Raw genomic sequence first — 19,696 nt, forward strand, 5'->3', positions numbered from 1 at the left:
ATGTCCTCGGCCAAGGCTCCGTTGCTCATTGAGGGATTGCCATCCGAGCGCATTAATCTCCACTTGGGGACCATTCTCAAACCTCGTCTCCCTTAGACGTGAATCGCACAAGACTTTCACACCTTGTGCTTGATCAGTGGAGCTAATTTGGGGGGGAAGAATTAGGCTTGCCGGTAGGCAATAATCTTGCAGAAAAAGGTATAGCCATTTGCAATAAAGAAAAAAGCGGAAAAAGGATGCCCACTCTTCTAGGAGGGGAAGAGAAATGGGTCCCTTTAGAGACTCTCTCTCTCTCTCTCTCTCTCTCTCTCTCTCTCTCTCTCTCTCTCTCCTTCTTCCTCTTCTCTTATTCTTCTCCTCACTTTCTCCCTCTCTCTTCCTCTCCCTCTCTCTCTCTCCCTCTTCTTCTTCTTCCTCCACTCTCTCCGTTCAGGCCACTAAGCCCTTCCCCCCCTTATTATGATTGGGGGGGTTTTTATAGTGGGAGGGGGCTAAATATGGGGGGCATGATGGAGGCCTTCTCCTCCATGTGGCTCGCTAAGGTGGGGTTGTCATTCACTACAACATGTAGACCCAATAGTGACGTTTAAAGCGGCGAAATTAGTCACGAAAAAAATTATCCCCGTCATCGCTATTCGCGTCGCTATTAGCGACGCGATCGATTCGTCTCTATATGCATCGCTATATGCGTCGCTATTAGCATCGCTATTTACGTCGCTATTTGCGACGCTAACCCAATTAGAGACGCATATAGAGACGCTAATAGCGACGCATATAGCGACGGTTGCAGAGTAAATTTGCGACGCAAATAGTGACGGTTACAGAGGAGGAAAAAAATAGGTGGTAGGGCATACAGCCCTGCCACACTTCTAGCTATATGCACTAAATATTCTTGCATAATTCATTTGCCAACGTCAGCTACGTCTAATGTCTAAAAATTGTGTATCAGATTATTTAAAAAAAACTGAATCCTTTGATTGCAAAATCAAGATATAATTAATTCGAAAAGGTATTTCGCAAGGAGCTTTTTCATCACTTGCTTAGGCCTGAGAAGAAAAAGAGATTGTGATTACAAAAGCTAGATATAATCAATTCAAAAAAGTATTAATCAAGGAGCTTTTTAATCACTCGTTAGGCCCAAGAAAAAGAGCTTCACTTCAAGCTTTCATTATAGTCAGAACCCTGAGGTATGAATAAGTCCCATTGATTTTCTGCTTACTCCAGCTTATTCTCCCCCTTCTCAAACTCCATTTCTTGAGCTCAGATTAGTTACTGTACTCCAAGTAGATCCATGAAACAAACAAATTTCTCTTTACCAAGTGATTTGATAAAGATATCGGCTACCTGGTCTTGTGTTTTCACATGAAGTAGATCAATCTGTCCTACAAGTATCATTTCTTTGATGAAATCGTAATGAATCTCTATGTGTTTGGATCTAGCATGATAGACGAGGTTGCTAGTTAGTATCCATATACACCTCAGGTTGTATACATAACCCTCATGCTACTCCATATATACCTCTTCAAGCAAGTCACCATTCATGAATGCATTTTTGACATCCACTTTTCATAATTTTCAGCCCTTAGAAGCCACTAATGCAATGACTATTCTCACCATTTCCATCTTAGCAACCGAGTTGAAAGTCTCCTCATAATCTAGGCTGTATTGATGTGCATATCCCTTTGTAACGAGCCGGGCTTTATACATTTCCAACGAACCATCTGACTTGCATTTCTCTTTATAAACCCATTTGCTTAAAGACATTGAGTACCTCATCCTTGTACTTCCGAATGTACAGCCATGTGTATCAGTTGAAATCATCTATCCAACCGACACTAGATTCTTGCAAATTTCGTTCTGCCATCTATCCAATCGACAATAGATTCTTGGTAATAGAAGGTACACGTAGTACATCATGTAGGCTCTTCTTTCTATCGTCATAGCTATAGCAGTCTACCTTCCTACTGGTGGACTGTCTCACACTTGTGCCTGCTTGGTTTCCATCTCCTCTTATTCTCTAGTGGTCATTGTGCTCTATGGGGAGTACCTGTTGCTGCACTAAAGAGGCTCCACCTTGTACTCCAGGTGGCGGGCTTTGGCATGAGGCCTCTCCATGACCGAGAAACGGGGACATGCTTACTTGGTGCCTGCCATGCAAGCTCAAGGAGGGCAAGATGGAGAAGAGACAGAGGTTGGCTTCTCCTTTGTAGTTGTCCCCTCTCTTTTAGTGGATGTGCTGGCAATGGTAGTGGCAATGGCAGCTTCTCTCTCTCTCTCCCTCTCTCTCAATCTCCCTTGTGTTGATTTGTCTCCCTTCTTCTCTCTATACATCTCTTCATCAACAAAAATAAAAAGAGAAGTAAATAAAAGAGAAAAACAAAGAGAGAAGATATAATACATTTACCTCAAAGCTTGAAGAAGAATCCTTTTGCACTTCGCTCCTTCTTCTTCTTCTCCTTCACGGGTTCCCTCATTCTTCTTTGCAGTTGTCCCCTCTATTTTTGTGGTGGATTGGCGGTGGCAGTGACCTCTCTCTCTCTCTCTCTCTCTCTCTCAATCTCCCTTGCGCACGTTGATCTCTCTCACTTTTTCTCTTTATACACTCTTCATCAACAAAAAGAAAGAGAGAAGTAAAGAAAAGAGAAAAACAAAGAGAGAATAGATAATGCACTTACCTCAAAGCTTGAAGAAGAATCCCTTCACGCTACTCTCCTTCTTCTTCTTCTCCTTCACGGGTTCCCTCCTTCTTCTTTGCAGTTGTCCCCTCTCTTTTTGTAGTAGATTGGTGGTGGCAGCGACCTCTCTCTCTCTCTCTCAATCTCCCTTGCGCATGTTGATCTCTCTCACTTCTTCTCTCTATATACTCTTCATCAACAAAAAGAAAGAGAGACGTAAAGAAAAGAGAAAAACAAAGAGAGAAGAGATAATGCACTTACCTCAAAGCTTGAATAACAAAGAGAAAAACAAAGAGAGAATAGATAATGCACTTATCTGAAAGAGAAAAACAAAGAGAGAATAGATAATGCACTTACCTCAAAGCTTGAAGAAGAATCCCTTCGCGCTTCTCTCCTTCTTCTTCTTCTCCTTCACGGGCTCCCTCCTTCTTTGCAGTGGTCCCCTCTCTTTTTGTGGTGGATTGGTGGTGGCAGCGACCTCTCTCTCTCTCTCTCAATCTCCCTTGCGCATGTTGATCTCTCTCACTTCTTCTCTCTATATACTCTTCATCAACAAAAAGAAAGAGAGACGTAAAGAAAAGAGAAAAACAAAGAGAGAAGAGATAATGCACTTACCTCAAAGCTTGAAGAACAAAGAGAAAAACAAAGAGAGAATAGATAATGCACTTATTTGAAAGAGAAAAACAAAGAGAGAATAGATAATGCACTTACCTCAAAGCTTGAAGAAGAATCCCTTCGCGCTTCTCTCCTTCTTCTTCTTCTCCTTCACGGGCTCCCTCCTTCTTCTTTGCAGTTGTCCCCTCTCTTTTTGTGGTGGATTAGCCGTGGCAGCGACCTCTCTCTCTCTCTCTCTCTCTCTCTCTCAATCTCCCTTGTACATGTTGATCTATCTCACTTCTTCTCTCAATACACTCATCAACAAAAAGAAAGAGAGAAGTAAAGAAAAGAGAAAAACAAAGAGAGAATAGATAATGCACTTACCTCAAAGCTTGAAGAAGAATCCCTTTGTACTTCTCTCATTTTTTTCTTATTCGGGAGTTCCTTCCTTCTCCTTTACACTTGTCTCCTCCCTCTTCATGGATGGTGGCAGTGGGAACACCCTCTCTCTCTCTCTCTCTTGCTTGTTTACAAACCTATAAAATGCCATGCTCGGGTTTTGACAAATTTTTATGAAGCCCCTCTCTCTCCTGTTTTTTATTTCTCTCCATCTCTCTCTTCCTTCCCCTCCCTTCTTCTCTCTATTTCTCTCCCTCCTTCCCTCCCCTCTCACTCAACTCATCTCATTGCAAAGACAATCAAAGATAGAAAATAAAAAGCTTAAGAAACAAAGATATTGAAAGAAATGTCACCCCACCTCTCTTTATCTCTCTCTCCCCCCTCTCCCTTTACTTTTCTTTATTAACCTTCTCTCTCATTCTCTCATTGTTTTCCTATTTCTCTCTCCCTCTCTCTCGCTCTCTATTTTTTCTCTCTATCTCTCTTTCTCCCTCTCTCTCTCTCTTCTTTTCACTCTCCTTCCTCTCTTTACCTCACCCTTCTTTTCTACGTCCTCCTCCTCTCTTCCTTCCCTCTCCCTCTCTCTATTTCTCTCCCCCTCCCCTCTCCCTCTCTCTATTTATCTCCCCCTCTCTCTATTTCCCTTTCTTTGTTTCCTCTCTCTTTGTTTTTTCCCTCTCTCTCTGTCGTTGTTTCTCTCACTCATCCTCTATCCCTCCCTTCATCTCTCATTTCTCTCTTCCTCTTTCTCTTTATTTCCTTTCTCTACCTTTTTCTCTCTTTCTCTCCCTTCATTCTTCTCCCTTCTTTCCTCCCTCCCTCTCTTTCCATGTATCTCTTTGCAAAGAAAAACAAAAAAAGAAAACAAGATAACACAAAAATAAAGAAATAAGAGGCAATGTACCTACCTCAAAGGCTTGAAGATGAAACCCTTTGTACCTTCTCTTTGCACCTTCCCTCCCTTCTCCATTGCACACTTCTCTTTCTTCTTCATATATAGCGGCGGCGGCATGGTGATGAGCTCCCTCTCTCTCTCTCACTCCCTCGCAAAGCTTTAAGCTCTCTCGCTCTCTCTTTCATTCTTTCTCGCAAATGTTCTCTCGACGAATGTTACGCTCGGGTTTTCGAAATTTTTTCCCCAGACCGGAGTCGCTATTAGCGTCGCTATTTGCGTCTCTATTTTCGTCGCTATTTTCGTCGCTATTAGCGTCTCTATATGCGTTGCTATTTGCGTCGCTAATATTAGCGACGCATATAGAGTCGCTAATATTAGCGACGCAAATAGCGACGCATATAGCGATGCATATAGAGACGCAAATAGCAACGCTAATAGCGACGCACATAGCGACGCTTTTAGCGACACCACCTTTTTGCGTCGCAAATGGCCGTCGCTATTGCCCCATTCCCTTGTAGTGATTTTCTGCATGGCAGCTCATCACTTGGTGGACATGTTGAGGAGATTAAGGAGGGGTAGTAGGCCCGTGGCCTCCCCCTCCATTGACGCCATCGTCCTCTACCACGTTGTCACCTCGGCCTCCTCCTCCACATTGACATCTCTCGCCGTCTTCGACTTCCTTCCCCCCTCACAATCATCGTCACGATCTTCAATCTTCTCTTTGTCCACAGTGGCTTCTTCCCCCTCGCGACCTATCAGTGAGGGTAGGGGGAAGAAATTAAAAAAATTTGAACTATTTTAATTTGTTTTTTTTAGGGAGGTAGTTTCTACGTGCCGCAAGCGGGACGTTATAGATAGGATCCAAGGAGCACGAGGTAGTTGCACATAACCATTAAAGCTTGTTTGTGGCCAATACACCTCTATATTACCTATCTCTTTCAAGTCCATTCTTACTCCCATAATGAATCTTTTTAATGATATAGTCCCATAATAATCTACCAATATTCTTAAAAATGAACATGGGATTCCAAAGATAATTGATCTATAATGAATCCAATATGGTAACTTGTTGAAAACTAAGAACCATTGCATTTGACTTGGAAGCAACTCTTCGTGAATCATCTTCCACACATATCTGCTTTGGGCATTCATACTTGTAGGAGGTCATCCAAGGATTTCTTCTCTCAAATCATGGCTCTTTGGTAAGAATGTTGCATACCCCTAATAAACTATCTTCTTCATCATCCATGGCCTTTCGGAGTTCAATTTTGGTCCACACAAGAGAGACATGCATGGTAACTTGAGGTGACCATGTCTGCCATAATATCTGTATCTAGTCAATATGAACATAAAAGTGAGATATTAGAGAAATCAATGACAACAATACTCATTTACCTGAGCATTTCCTAAAATTTGAAAAGTCATGCATGGTTCACATAAGAATGGCCCTTATATTAGCAAACTAGCTCTCAAATTGCTTGCTCACATCTTCCACAGTAATCCTCTCCTCCCACATCTTAAGCTTCTCAATCAATGGTCGAATAGGCATCCACATTCTTGACTTTATAACGTCTAAGCACAGGCAAAGGCTAAGGATCAAGTATCCTTTCTTGATAGAAAGCCATGGTCGAATATTATAGTTAACTTGGACTATTGGGGCTAGGCACCACCCACATGGATTCATGCTATCCATAGCAAGACCAAGCCAAATATTCCTTGCCTCTCATGCAAAGTCGAGAAAGGGCGAATCAATGTGATGCCATACTTGCAAGTTTGTTTATATACACTGGATGCCATCCATATTGAATCTATTTTGTATATATCACATGGTCAAACCCGCCATGCCTAATGTATAAATCATGTGATAGACATGTGGTATGAGCGAAAAAATTTTGATAACCTTCTAGAGTGACTATTTGATCCTACAGGTCTTGCAATACTTATAAGTACTACTCTTTGGACATGTTTCTATGGACTCATATTCTCCTCGCAAGAGCACACAATCATTGCTAATACATATATGATGCTGTAATCAATACTTAGCTTTTGCAATTGCCTTGCATCTTCAAGAGACTCGGACATTTTGTTTTCCGATAGCAATATGTGATATTTTAGTAATTTGAAAAATCCCAAAAACATTGAGAAAATCAAATAATGTTTTTATGTAATAAAAAACAAGTGTACTATATGTACCTAAAAATATCAGTCACACTTATATCACTCCATCCATACTTTGCATGTATACTTAGGAGTGCAAGAAGTAACTTTAAGTGGGATACCTGCTAGCACCCATCATAAAATGGTATGGATGCCTCCTCTCTCAATGGATCAAATGACTCATCATCCATGGGTTATAATGCCTCAATCATCGCTTTCATCTCATGCTCCAATATTTGAGGAAGGTACGCTTGGTTCTCAATCTCTTCTCCAATGGAGAGTGCACTAGATCAACCACCTTCTAGAGGCTCATTGGCTCATATATATATACATATATATCATGTGAGTTCAAAATAAGGGGTTTTAAAAACACTATTTTTATACATCTTTTACATACAAAAGGGTGTCATATAAATAGGTAACTTATAGACTGAATAAAAAAGAGTTGTGTTTTATTCAAGAAAATTTTATAGATAAGGATATTTATAAATAGACCTTGAACGCACATGATATAAAGGATATACATATAGTGAACCCCCCAAGTATCGGCTTGGTGCTCCTTGTATTGTACACCCACGAACTCTTCTTATTGGGTACAAAACATCTATTGCTTGCAATGTACTAGCATCCCCCTATGGAAATTTCTCATAGATAAACAATACTATTCAAAATTATTTCTATTAAAGTTTGACTATAAATCACAATTAGTATATACTTTATCCACCACAACTCAAAGTCCAAGTTTGCTTGATCAATGATTTCTAGCTGAAACTCGCCATAGAGCACACATATTATATAGACAAATAATGTTTTCAATAAATTGCAACTCCCCACACTCAAAAGCTCATTCATTAGTAGTCAACTCCTCTGCTTGTATTTGCTAAAGTCAAAAGCAACTCTCTCTCTCTCTCTCTCTCTCTCTCTCTCTCTCTCTCTCTCTCTCTCTCTCTCTCTCTCTCTCTCTCTCTCTCTCTCTCTCTCTCTCTCTCCATTTTTCAAAACTTGTTTTTTAATTTTGTCTCTCCATCCTTTATTCTCTTTCTCTCCCTCTATTAACCAAAAATTAATAAATTCCTCCTACTCTCTCCCCTTCCATATCCTTCTCCTTTCCTCTCTCTTTCCATCTCTCTTCCCCTCTTTCACTACTTCCAAAACCCCTTCTCTCTCCTTCTAAATTTCTCTCTTCATATACATCTCCTCTCCCTCTCTCTCTCCCTCTCTCTCTCCCTCTCTCTCTCCCTCTCTCTCTCTCTCTCTCTCTCTCTCGATTAACAAGAATTTATTAATTTTCTCTCTCTGTCTCCATCTTCTTTTTCCTCTCTCTTTCTCTTCCTCCATGTATCTCCATCTCATTTTCTCTCTCTTGGTTTCTCTCCTTCACCTTTCATTCACTTCTCCTTGTCCCTTTTTTCCCTCTATTTCTACACACACACACATCTCTTTAAATTTGTCTCTTCATCTCCCTCTCCTCTCCTCTCTCTCTCTCTCTCTCTCTCTCTCTCTCTCTCTCTCTCTCTCTCTCTCTCTCTCTCCTTTTGTTCTTTCTCTTTCTCTTTCTTTCTTTCTTCACATTCACTCACTCAGACTAAAAATGTTGTGTTTTACATTCAACCCTTTTTTTCTCCACAATTACGCATTGTTGTGTCCATCAGAATGTACCTTAATATAAGCATCACGATATAGCAATGCGTATACTGATGGTCATATCGATGTGTATAGCAATGGATATAGCGACGTTGAAAAAAATAATCACTATGGTTCCTCACCATGCCTTCATTCCCTCATAGTGTGTTTTGCAATGTGCCTTTGTACCATTGCATACTACTAGTTAATGTAGTGAGTGTGCCACTATAGCATGCAATGTGTCTCTAGAGACTAGGCTCTTAAACTCAAACTTGAAATGACTGTCGCACAAACTAGAGACTTTTGGAGTAAGGAATTAAGGCATGTCACTAAGCTAGATCCACAAATGCCACCTATGCGATATGACCATATAGGTATTAGAGGTTGGTTGTGCCACCATACACCAACAAAGCTATTAGTAGCTAGCATGTGCATTCTCAGATTTGGATCATAAAACATACATTGAGTTCAAATAGATTGAACATGATAGATCATTATACATTAAGAATTGAAGAATTTAAAAAAAACTGAGATAATCTAAAACCTATACCAATTAGTGATGGGGCTACTCAGTGGCATGTTGCAACAATAATGATGTTGGTCATCCCTCAAGGCTTAGGAGGTAACCTTTAGAGCATGCTATAGCTCCTGGCCTATTAGTGTTATATGTGTACTATTCTAAGACAACTGGTGATTGTGTTTCTTACTCGCAATTGCCAAAGCTGAGGAAATAGTAATCTTGCAACTTGTGGAAGGACCAGGTTATGTTACATAAATAGGATAAATTAGCTAGTAGTATTTTTCCTTACTATGTTGATTCTTTAATTTTTGAATCATTGATTAAACTATTTAGTGTTGAGGTCAAGATGGAGAAGTGAGACTCGAGAGAATCAGCCATCACTCTAGAGTCATGATATCATAATGAATTTTATAATTGTTTATGCTCTAAAGATTTATAAGTGGATAGTGATATAAGATATAATATTAGATAAAAGATTAATATTAAGGTTTCTACTTCTGCTAAGAGTTGGTTGTACCTAGTGGTTCCCTAATACCCTATAGTTATTCTATAATAAAAATGAAAGGAAAATTACACATATCGTTAATATGTCAAATGACATATAGATCTTAATATTTTATGTCATAATGATAGGTAAACTTTGGGTTGCACCATGTTCTTTCATGGTTTTTTTCTTTAAAGTTTGATTTGATAGGCAAAATGCCCCTTGACAAGAAAAAGAGATGTCAACTTTAAGTCCTATGATATAATTATTAAAGTTTAAAATACAAGAACGATTTGAAAGATAGGTATTTGTGTTTATTATTAGTCATCACTCTACATTATGAAATACTTAAATTCATTGCATGATCATCAAAAGCATTGCGGGAATCTGCCAAACAACCTCAAAATTTAAGAAATCCTTTGAGTGCAAGTTCCCAAAAAATGTGAATTATTTATGCTAGTTTGTACCGAGTAGTGAAAGAAAGGCATCTTGAAATAAGATTTGAAAACAAAGTAGCTTCAATCTACATTAAAGGTGGGCATTTGCCCTTCAAACTAAACTATTGTATGTTCTTGAAAACATTCATTGGAATGAAAGCAAAGTGATCATGATTAGTGATACTATGCATGTTGATGTTACAATGAGGGCAATATGCATTCCATGTATGCATTTGTAAGGGAGCAAATAAAGAGTACAAATCTTATTTGGGATCGTGTACAACTCCCATACAACTACATATTTTGGTGTTGATGTGAGCTTATGTGCCTATGACTCAAACATTAGGCCTTTCCCAAATAATTTACAACTAGCGTTCTGTGCGCGTTTCACACGCACAGAATGCTAGAAGTTGCCGCTTCATGGTAGCTTCACTGCCCTAAAGCGGCAAGCAAAGTTGCCATGCTATCGCACTATCGCATGGCAACTTCATCAACAATCCATTTCTCATCTTTCCCTCTCCTCTTTTCCCTCTTTGTTGTTGCTAATTTTTCTTTTACTCTCTCTTCCCCCCAAATTCCCTATGTCTAATTCTCTCTCTCTCTCTCTCTCTTCCTTCTCTCTCTCTCTCTCTCTTCCTTCTATCTCCCTCTCCTCTTTATTCATTTTTTATTCTTCTTCTTCTCTCTCTTCATTTTCTTTTTAATTTTTTTCTTTTCTCTCTCTCTCTATTTTTCTTCTCTCTTTCTCCTCTATTTATTATTCTCTCTTCCTTCTCTCTCCTCTTTTTTCCTTCCTTTTTCTTCTTTTCTCTTCAATTTTTTTCTTTTCTCTTTCTTTTAAAATTTATATTTCCTCTCTCTATAATTTTCTCACTGTGTTCAAATTCTCTCTCTTCTTTTCTTCTCTTTGTCTCTATTGCCCCTTTTCTTCTCCCCCCTCTCTCCTCTCTTTTTCTTTTTTCTTTTCCTCTCTCTCTCTCTCTCAAATTTTATGTTTCCTCTCTCTATAATTATCTCGCTCTCTTCTCTCTCTCTTTCCTCCCTCCCTCCATATTTTTCTCTTTCTTATTCTTTTTTTTAATCCTTCTCCTTCTTCTTCTTCTTCTTCTTCTTCTATCTCCCTCTCAAAGTGTGTGAAAAACTATGTCAAAAAAACTTTAAATTTAAAAAAATAAAATTATGTAATTAAAAATTTTAATCTAAGAGAGAGAGAGAGAAAGAGAAAACCTAGGCCCTACACATGAGAGAGAGGAGGGGAGGGGAGGGGAGGGGAGAAAAAAAATGTTTAATTAAAAAAAGACTATTCTCTTTCCTCTTTCCCCCTCCTCTCTCCATCTTCTTCTTATTCTTCTTATTCTTCTTCTTCTTCTTCTTCTTCTTCTTCTTCTCAAAGTGTGTGAAAAACTATGTTCCAAAAACTTTAAATTTAAAAAAAATAAAAATATTTAATTAAAAGAAAAATATAAATTAAAAATTTTAATCTAAGAGAGAGAGAGAGAGGGGGACTTTTGATTTAAAAAGAAGTTTGGTTTAACTAAAGGGAAGAGAGAGAGAGAGAGAGAGAGAGAGAGAGAGAGAGAGAGAGAAGGGGGAAGATTTTAATTAAAAAGAGGAGGGGGAAAAGAAAGAGAGAGATTATAAGTGTGAGAGAGGGGAGGGGGTTTTTATTCTAAAAAAAGGGGAAAGGAGGGGGGGGGGGGCCAGGGAGACATGGGGAGGGGGAGGGGGGGGAAGCTTTAATGAAAAAGGGAGGGGAAAGAGAAAAAGAGAGATTACACTTGAGAAAGAGGGGAAAGGAAGGGGTTTTGATTGAAAAAGGGAGGTTTGGAAAAAGGGGTAGGTTTAGGAAGCCTTCTAGAGGTTCGGGGCTTTTTGAACCTATAGCAAAAATAACTTAGTAGTAAGAACAGACACTAGTTAAAAATTATTGGACCTCTCCTTAAAGATGCTATGCTAAAGATATTGGTATCTAATGGGTAGTGTATATAGTGGATTTTACAATGACTAAGTGGTTATAAAAATAAATGTATAACAATGGGTACATTTGAACTTGTTGTGTATGTTGTGCTAAGATTGTGCTATATATGATCAATGTTGTTGAAGATGTTCAAACTCAAAGTGCTTGGTGGCATTCTCCATAGTATGTATTAAGTTGGAATTGCATATTATTTTCTTACGAAAAGTGACTTCTATCTATCTCTCCAAGCTTAACTTAAGGCTTCTAAGTGAAAAACGATTAAATTTTCTGTTCTTCACTATTTTCTTTAATTTTGTGAATTTACCCATATCATCATTGCTTTTCCACATTTCTTGAGGATACGTTCATAGTTAACATAGGCCTTGATCTCTTTACGTAAACTATATGCATAATTTATGTGCGCCTCTGAAAAGATTTGTTCTCTTTTCCTCCTTTTTAGGTTAACGGGGTCTCCCTATCGCAAATTACGGTAAGGTTAGTTTTTAAGGGGGAAGGCCCGAAAGAGATCAGCCATTTCCTGCAACAGCAAATTATGCGTTCTCTCATGGCCTTGTCATGTTCCTCCCCCTCGTTCTCGTCCTCCTCATTGAGCTCCACAGCCTCCCATCGTGTCTACCTCTCTCTTTTGGCTTCCTGTCCATTGCTCTCTCTCCTCCTCCTCTCCCACACCTCGTCGCCTTTACAAGAGTACGCCAAGTTCTTCCTGCAGTCGAAAGACTGCAAGGTGAAGGAGCTCTTGGAGGACAGGGGGGCGACGCTGCTGCACAGCTGGAGTGACGAGGAGCTGCTCAGACGGGCGGTGAATGCGGAGGAGCTCCAGGACGTGCGGGCCGCGGAAGGTAAGAAGGGGAACCTGGGAACGCTTCTCAGGAGCTATGTCTTGACCAACGCATCGGATGCGAGGTCGACAGAATTGCCGTCCTCATCGTCGTCGTCGTCATCCGTCAACAACACAGAATTGTCGTCGTCGTCGCCAGGAACATCCGGCAAAAACAACGGCAGCTCTTGTTCGGCGGCCACGACGACGCGGTCGCGTGGGGGAGGGAGCAGCATCAGCAGACCAAAGATCGCCTTCATGTTCCTGACGACGGGGGTGATGCCGTTCGCCGAGCTATGGCGGAGGTTCTTCCGAGGGCACGAGGGTCTGTACAACGTGTACGTGCACGCGGACCCGCTGAGGGTCGAGCTGTTTACTGATACGAGGGAGCCATTCTGGGGGAGGCTGGTGCCCCCGGGGAGGACGAGCAGGGGGACGGACCATTCCCTGGCGGCGGCCGAGAGGCGTCTGCTGGCGAACGCCATGCTGGACGACCCGAACAACACCTACTTCGCAGTCCTGTCGGACTCCTGCATTCCCCTGCATGGCTTCGACACAGTCTACCAGAGGGTGACGGCCTCCCAGGGGAGCTTCATCGAGATCCTTGACAAATCCCCGTCGCTCTGGGATCGCTACAACGCGCGCGGCAATGGCACAATGATCCCCGAAGTCCCATTCTCGCAGTTCAAGGTGGGCTCCCAGTTCTTCGTCCTCACGCGCGCCCACGCGCTCCTGGTCGTCCGCGACGCAGTCCTCTGGCCCAAATTCAGCCTCCCCTGCAGCCACCTCCGTCTCTGCTTCGTCGAGGAGCACTACTTCCCCACCCTCATCCACTTGTCGGACCCTGGTTGCGCCACCAGATACACCCTCACCCGCGTCGACTGGAAGTTCTCCACCCCCGACGGCCACCCCCGCACCTTCCGTCGCTCCGAGATCAGCCGCCAGCTCATCCAGGGCCTCCGGGAACTCCAAGGTGGCAGGTTTCTATTCGCCCGCAAGTTCCACGTCGACTGCGTGGATCCGCTGATGGACTTGGCGGACTACATCCTGCAGCAGGAAGATTGAGAAACCACCCAAATCCAGAGACAGTGCCCTTGGGATTTAGAAACCACCCAAATCCAGCGACAGTGTCCCTGGGATCAACGCCGTTAAAATTTATCGAAAGCACAAAACACTACTTTATACATTGTGACTATATTCTACCGTTTACAGTTCCCACCACTCAAATTCTGATATTGCGTCCAAATTGAGGAGAGTTTTCTATTAGCGAGCCATAGACAAGCTTATACTGAAGCCCACGAAAACTATGTAAATTCCCGGAAGACTTAAGAAATTTGAAGACTTGCAAAAAGCCACCTCTATAATTTGTAATAGAACTCCGACCTTTTTCAGGTATGCGCTCCTTGCAAAGATCATCGGTGTTTTTGTCTCGACACTCAGAATATCAGAACCACTTCTCTATATATCGCTCGGGTCATGCTTCTCATTTGATGAGCTTTCACGCTCAAGTAGTTACACTTTACCTTGCAATATGTGGGTTATGCTCGATGGTCTAAATCACTATGCGGAGCTAAGAGTCACCTGAGGGCCTATGCCTCTTTCTTTGTCGTTTGATCAAAGTCCGACAAAAACCTAAACTCTACGAGTCCCAAAGGGCCGACACTAGTGTCGAAGTTGATGACCGTGGATTTGGTGCTTTAGGTAAAGCTTCAAGGAATCTCCAGTGGCATGCTAACTAGGAGAGGACACAAGGAACAGGTGAGGGGAAGAGCCAAAAAAAGTAAGTGGGCTGGAGGTTCATGCATTGGTGAGTAGAGAGGAGAGTATTGGAGCTATTTTTGAACATGGAAAAACAAGGAAAGATAGAGTAACAAGCTATCCTTGAGGATCTTCATCTCTTAAAAGGACCTTGAGGCAATCTCTCACTTGATTCTTGGTCTTAAATATCACGGAAACTTTCCTTGATCATTAAATAGGAGTTTTGATGGATTTATGCTCTTCATGTGGACTATTTTGGGCTATGGATAATAATCAAGAATAGAGCAGTAAGCTAGAAATGGAGATTTAATACTCAAATAGAGCTTCTCTTGAGTTTTGCTACTTGATTCTTAATGTCTACCTTTGCTAGACATACTACCTTTGCATCTATACCATGTTTTGTTGTTGTAATAAAATTATAATTATAGGACTGAAATGCTTCTCAAGGCACGTAGAATATATTTACAAGGATTTATGCATTCCTATTCATATGTCTTATCTATAGTGGTGCCATCTATCATCTTCAATCAGCAAATTGATATATATATGAGATTTTGATGTGTTACCTATAGCTTTTGGATTATATTCAGCAGAGATTATTCATGAATTAGTGTGTATACTGAGCCATAGTCTTAATTTGTGTGGGGCTATCATCCCAAGTATGTGCATGTGCCTTTGTCTTGGGTATATCTATAAGATGTATTACAGATTGATTGCTCTATAGAGCTATATCAAATGAAGTCCTCAATGTCACCTCTATCTATCCTCATTAAATCTTCCAAATTCTAAATTCTCTTTCTTTTATATTATTCTATCTCTCAATCTTTGGTGCACAGATCGGATGCTGTATGCTTGTGTAGTGAAGCTGAAAGGTCCCCAAGAACAAAAGAACTCTACTTTTGCACAAAAATCAAGGTAGAAAGCATGCACGACATGAACAAGAGACCAATTGGGTGCAATCTCCCCCCATGCCTTGTGTGAGCGCTCCACAAAGCATGTATTTTATATATTAATCATCTTCAAGCTCAAATAATAGCCCCAATTACAAAATAGCACGCTTTTGGCTTTTGAGTTTGCTTTAGCACAAAATAGAAATAAAGCTAATGGGCAGGTGCCCAAAGAGTCAAGCATACCCAATACAATGTCCAAATACAAATATCATAATCGTACGCCCATGAGCATACAAAATAATAAATAAATATCCAACGCCTTAATAAATAGGCGTGACAAATATAGGCGTCATGCCTAAGGTATGCGCCCATCAAAATATAAGTGATAACTCGAATACACACTATCCTCCAATGCTTTCCTCCGCCACTACTACTATCTCTACACATCAACTGAAGCATTCACAATCGTTAGTAAAATAATACAATTAAACTGATAAAAGTGAATACCTAGCAGTCTTCAGCTACATAAATAAATCAACTAGTTAGAAATCAATCCTAACCTTAATTTACCACGAGTGCGCACTCTAAACTCATAAACGTTTATTAATTTAATATATATTTTGCGAAATCACCCGCTATGGAATCACCCATGTACACACTAAATTAATGAAACGCCCAAAAAGGATAGGCGTCCCCATCAACTTCTCGCACAAAGAATCCACTTTGTGTATGAGCCCCGGTAAACAAAGTTTACGGAATCCACCGTAAAACCTCACGGAATCCACCGTGGCACAAAATCCACCATGAAATATGCCTCCTGGCATCATACCCCCGGGGTGGGATAGCAATTGTCCTCAATTGCTATTAGCTCAATGTGGAGCTAATAGAGTGGGGAAAGCATTTAAGTCTCTAGCGTGCATCCATTGGGCCTCTTCAACAGGATGGTTTTTAAACTTGACCAAGTAGCTAGAATATCTATGGCGAGTTCTAGTGGCCATAAAGTCAGTATCTATGATAGCTTCAGGTTCAAGTATCTCAGTCTCTTCATCTAACAAAGGTGGGTTTTCATAAACAGGGTGTACAGGTAATGGGCCTCTAAAGGGTCGTAATAAACTAATGTGAAAGATGTTGTGAATTTTCTAGTGTGGTGGTAGTTCTAACTTGAATGCATTGTCATTGATTTTGTGAATGATCTTAAATGGTCCATAGAATCTAGGTGCTAATTTCACAACTGGTTGTTTATCTACACTTTGTAATCTACGTTTTTCTATTCTTAACCAAACATAGTCATCAACTTTGAAATTCATGGCCTATCTTTTCTTATTGGCTTGTTTTGTATATGATTGCTGGGCTTTGGTAATCATGTCTTTAACCTCGTCAAAAATAGTAGCGTGCATGTTAACAATATCATCAGTACTCTGAATTCTATTTGATAAAGATGCAACAGGTGTAGAATCACTTCAAATGGTGCTTTCTTTGTGGTTGTATATGGTGTATTGTTATATGCAAACTGCAGTAAATGCAAATGTGTGTCCCATGTCTGTGGTTTAGAAATAGTGTAAGCACGTAAAAGATCTAAAATAATACTGTTAGTGGCTTCTGTTCGTCCATTAGTCTCAGGATGAAATGCAGATGAGAAATCAATCTTTGTTTCTAGGTTAGCAAACAAAATAATCCAAAAGTTATTGCAAAATCTAGAATCACAGTCGGAAATAATAACTTTTGGTAATCCATGATTAGTGAAAACAGTTTTAAAAAACAATTGTGCTACCTGAGATGTTGTTAAAGTTTTCTTACATGGAATGAAATATGCTTGTTTACTAAACATGTCTACAATAGTCCAAATCATATCATGGTTAGCTTTAGTGTTAGGTAAACCAGTAATAACGTCCATATAAATCTATTCCCATGGTCTTGATGGAATAGATAAAGGCATAAGTAAACCATACTGTTTACCATGATGTCTCTTAACTCTTTGACAAACCAAACATTCAGAAACAAAGTTAGATACATCAGTGTCCATATGTGGCCAATAAAAATCTTCAGTCAATGTACGTAAAGTAGATATGATACCTCTATGACCTTGATATGGAGGACAATGAATCTCATTCAAAACAAAGGATCCAAATGGGACTGTAACATATAATCTCTTTTCATAAAACATGAATCCATCATTATAAGACAGTGAACCAATAGGAATCCAGTTATTTCCAACTAATTTATTCCAATCAACATGAAAAGTAATATCCTGATAATAAGTATCTTTCATAGGAGTTAGAGAATCAAATGATATGACAGAGATGTTAGAGAATCAAATGATATGACAGAGATATTATGAATGATAGGTCTTCTACTTAAAGCATCAGCTACTATATTTTCTTTACCTGGTTGATATTGAATAAGGGGATAAAAACTTTGAATAAAAGCTGCCCATTTGATATGTCGATCAGATATTTGGGGTTGACTGAGGAGATGTCTAATACTTTGTTGGTCAATCTTAATCATAAACTCAAAACCCATTAAGTAATGTTTCCATAGTCTTAAAGCTTGTACCACAACTAACAATTATTTATTATATGTGGAATATTTAAGTCCAGATGGTTTCAGTTTACAGCTAGAATAGGCTATGGGATGATTATCTTGCATAAGTACGGCTCCTATTCCGAATCCGCTAGCATCAGTAACTACTAAAAAGAATGGACTATTGAAATCAAGTAGTTGTAATACATGAGCATGGGTTAATGCATGTTTCAATAAATCAAAAGATTTCTACTGATTATCAGACCAATGATAAACAATACCTTTCTTTAAAAGTTTAGTCAAAGGCAAAGCAAGTAATGAAAAATTTCGCACAAACTTCCTGTAAAAACTAGCAAGACCTAGAGAAGAACGTAACTCATGCACATTTTTGGGTATAGGCCAATTCAATATTGCTTCTATCTTCTTAAGGTCAACCTTAATACCTTCTGATGGCACAATATAACCTAGATATTCAATTTCTGTTTGAAAGAACTCACTCTTTTTCGGATTAGCATACAATTGATTATCTTTCAACAACTTGAAAACCAAAGACAGATGTTCATAATGTTCTTTCTCATTTTTACTGAATACCAAGATATCATCAAAGAATACTATAACACAATGCTGATATTTCAAAAATATGCGATTCATCATTCTACTAAATGTAGCAGATGCGTTAGTCAATCCAAAAGGCATCACTAAAAATTCATAATGACCAAATTGTGTTCTAAATGCAGTCTTAAATATATCAGATTTATCTAATCTCACCTGATGATAACCAGATTTAAGATCTATTTTACTAAATATGGCAGAACCTTGTAGTTTATCCATAAGATCATCTACCCTAGGAATTGGATATCTATTCTTTACATTAATCTTATTTAGGGCACGATAATCAATGTACATACGATAAGTATTATTCTTCTTCTTTACCAACAAGACAGGTGCACCAAATGGAGAACGACTAGGTCTAATTAATCCTATATTTAATAATTCTTCAACTTGATTTTGAATTTCTTTCTGTTCAATCTGGTTATGCCTATATGGTGCTTTACAAGGTGGTTGTGTACTAGGAATTAAATCTATTTTGTGGTCTTCGAGACGTGAAGGAGGTAGTCCAGGTGGTAAATCTTCAGCAAAACAATGTTTAAATTGTGTGAGGAATTTTTTATGCCTAGGGTGCATATGTTTTTCTTTAGCTTGTAGTTCATTCACCCAAATTAAATAAGATTTACTACTTTTGTGTAATGCACGTTTAGTTTGAGTATGAGAAAGCAGTGGGAAAGCATTAGATGCGTGCATACTATACAATGTAATGTGTTTTCCTTGAAAATGAATTTTAATTGAATGCGTAAAATAACCTATGTCAGGATTATGCTGATGACGCCAAGGCATACCTAGGATAATATCACTGGACTGTAATGGTACAACTAGAAAATTCTTTCTTTCAGTGTATTCACCAATTTGAATTTCTAAATCATGCACCTCTTGTGTCCCATTATACCTTGTGCCTAAGAATGCTGCTTTAATGCGATAATGCGTAGGAAGAGTTTGTAATTTCAATTCTTTCACTAACTTTGCAGAAATAAAATCATGTGTACTACCATCATCATGCAAAATAATCTTTTCTTTTCCATGCGCTAAACATTTCATTGTCAACAAAGAATGTGGAGTTGTCATACCTAGTAAAGTATCCGAAGGGGTAGCAATGCCGTCCTCGTCTTCCGTAAAGTCAGGCATTTCCTCATGTTCTTCATCTTTCATTTCTCCAAGATAGTTGATATGGACAGGTGGCTTCTTCAATTGGCAATTGGCTGCTAGATGTCCAGGTTGATGGCATTTGTAACACACTATAGGTTTGGTTTTAGATACATTATTTGCAATGGCAGGAAGTCTAGGAATATTAGGATTTGGCTGTGAGGATGACTTAGGGTTTTGATTGGTAT

The 19,696-nt window shown here is 39.5% G+C and overlaps 1 protein-coding gene across 1 annotated transcript; it reads left to right on the forward strand.

Moving 5' to 3' along the window:
* The first annotated feature begins 12,245 nt into the window (after positions 1-12,245).
* Positions 12,246-14,565, forward strand: LOC148024734 (glycosyltransferase BC10-like). The gene has a single exon (XM_087693764.1). The coding sequence runs from the start codon at positions 12,298-12,300 to the stop codon at positions 13,645-13,647; it is 1,350 nt and encodes a 449-aa protein (XP_087549890.1). The 5' UTR covers positions 12,246-12,297; the 3' UTR covers positions 13,648-14,565.
* The last annotated feature ends 5,131 nt before the right edge of the window (positions 14,566-19,696 follow it).

This window comes from Lygodium microphyllum, chromosome 15 (assembly GCF_053477565.2).
Source record: "Lygodium microphyllum isolate KBCC chromosome 15, Lygodium_microphyllum_v1.1.10, whole genome shotgun sequence".
Lineage (NCBI taxonomy): Eukaryota > Viridiplantae > Streptophyta > Polypodiopsida > Schizaeales > Lygodiaceae > Lygodium > Lygodium microphyllum.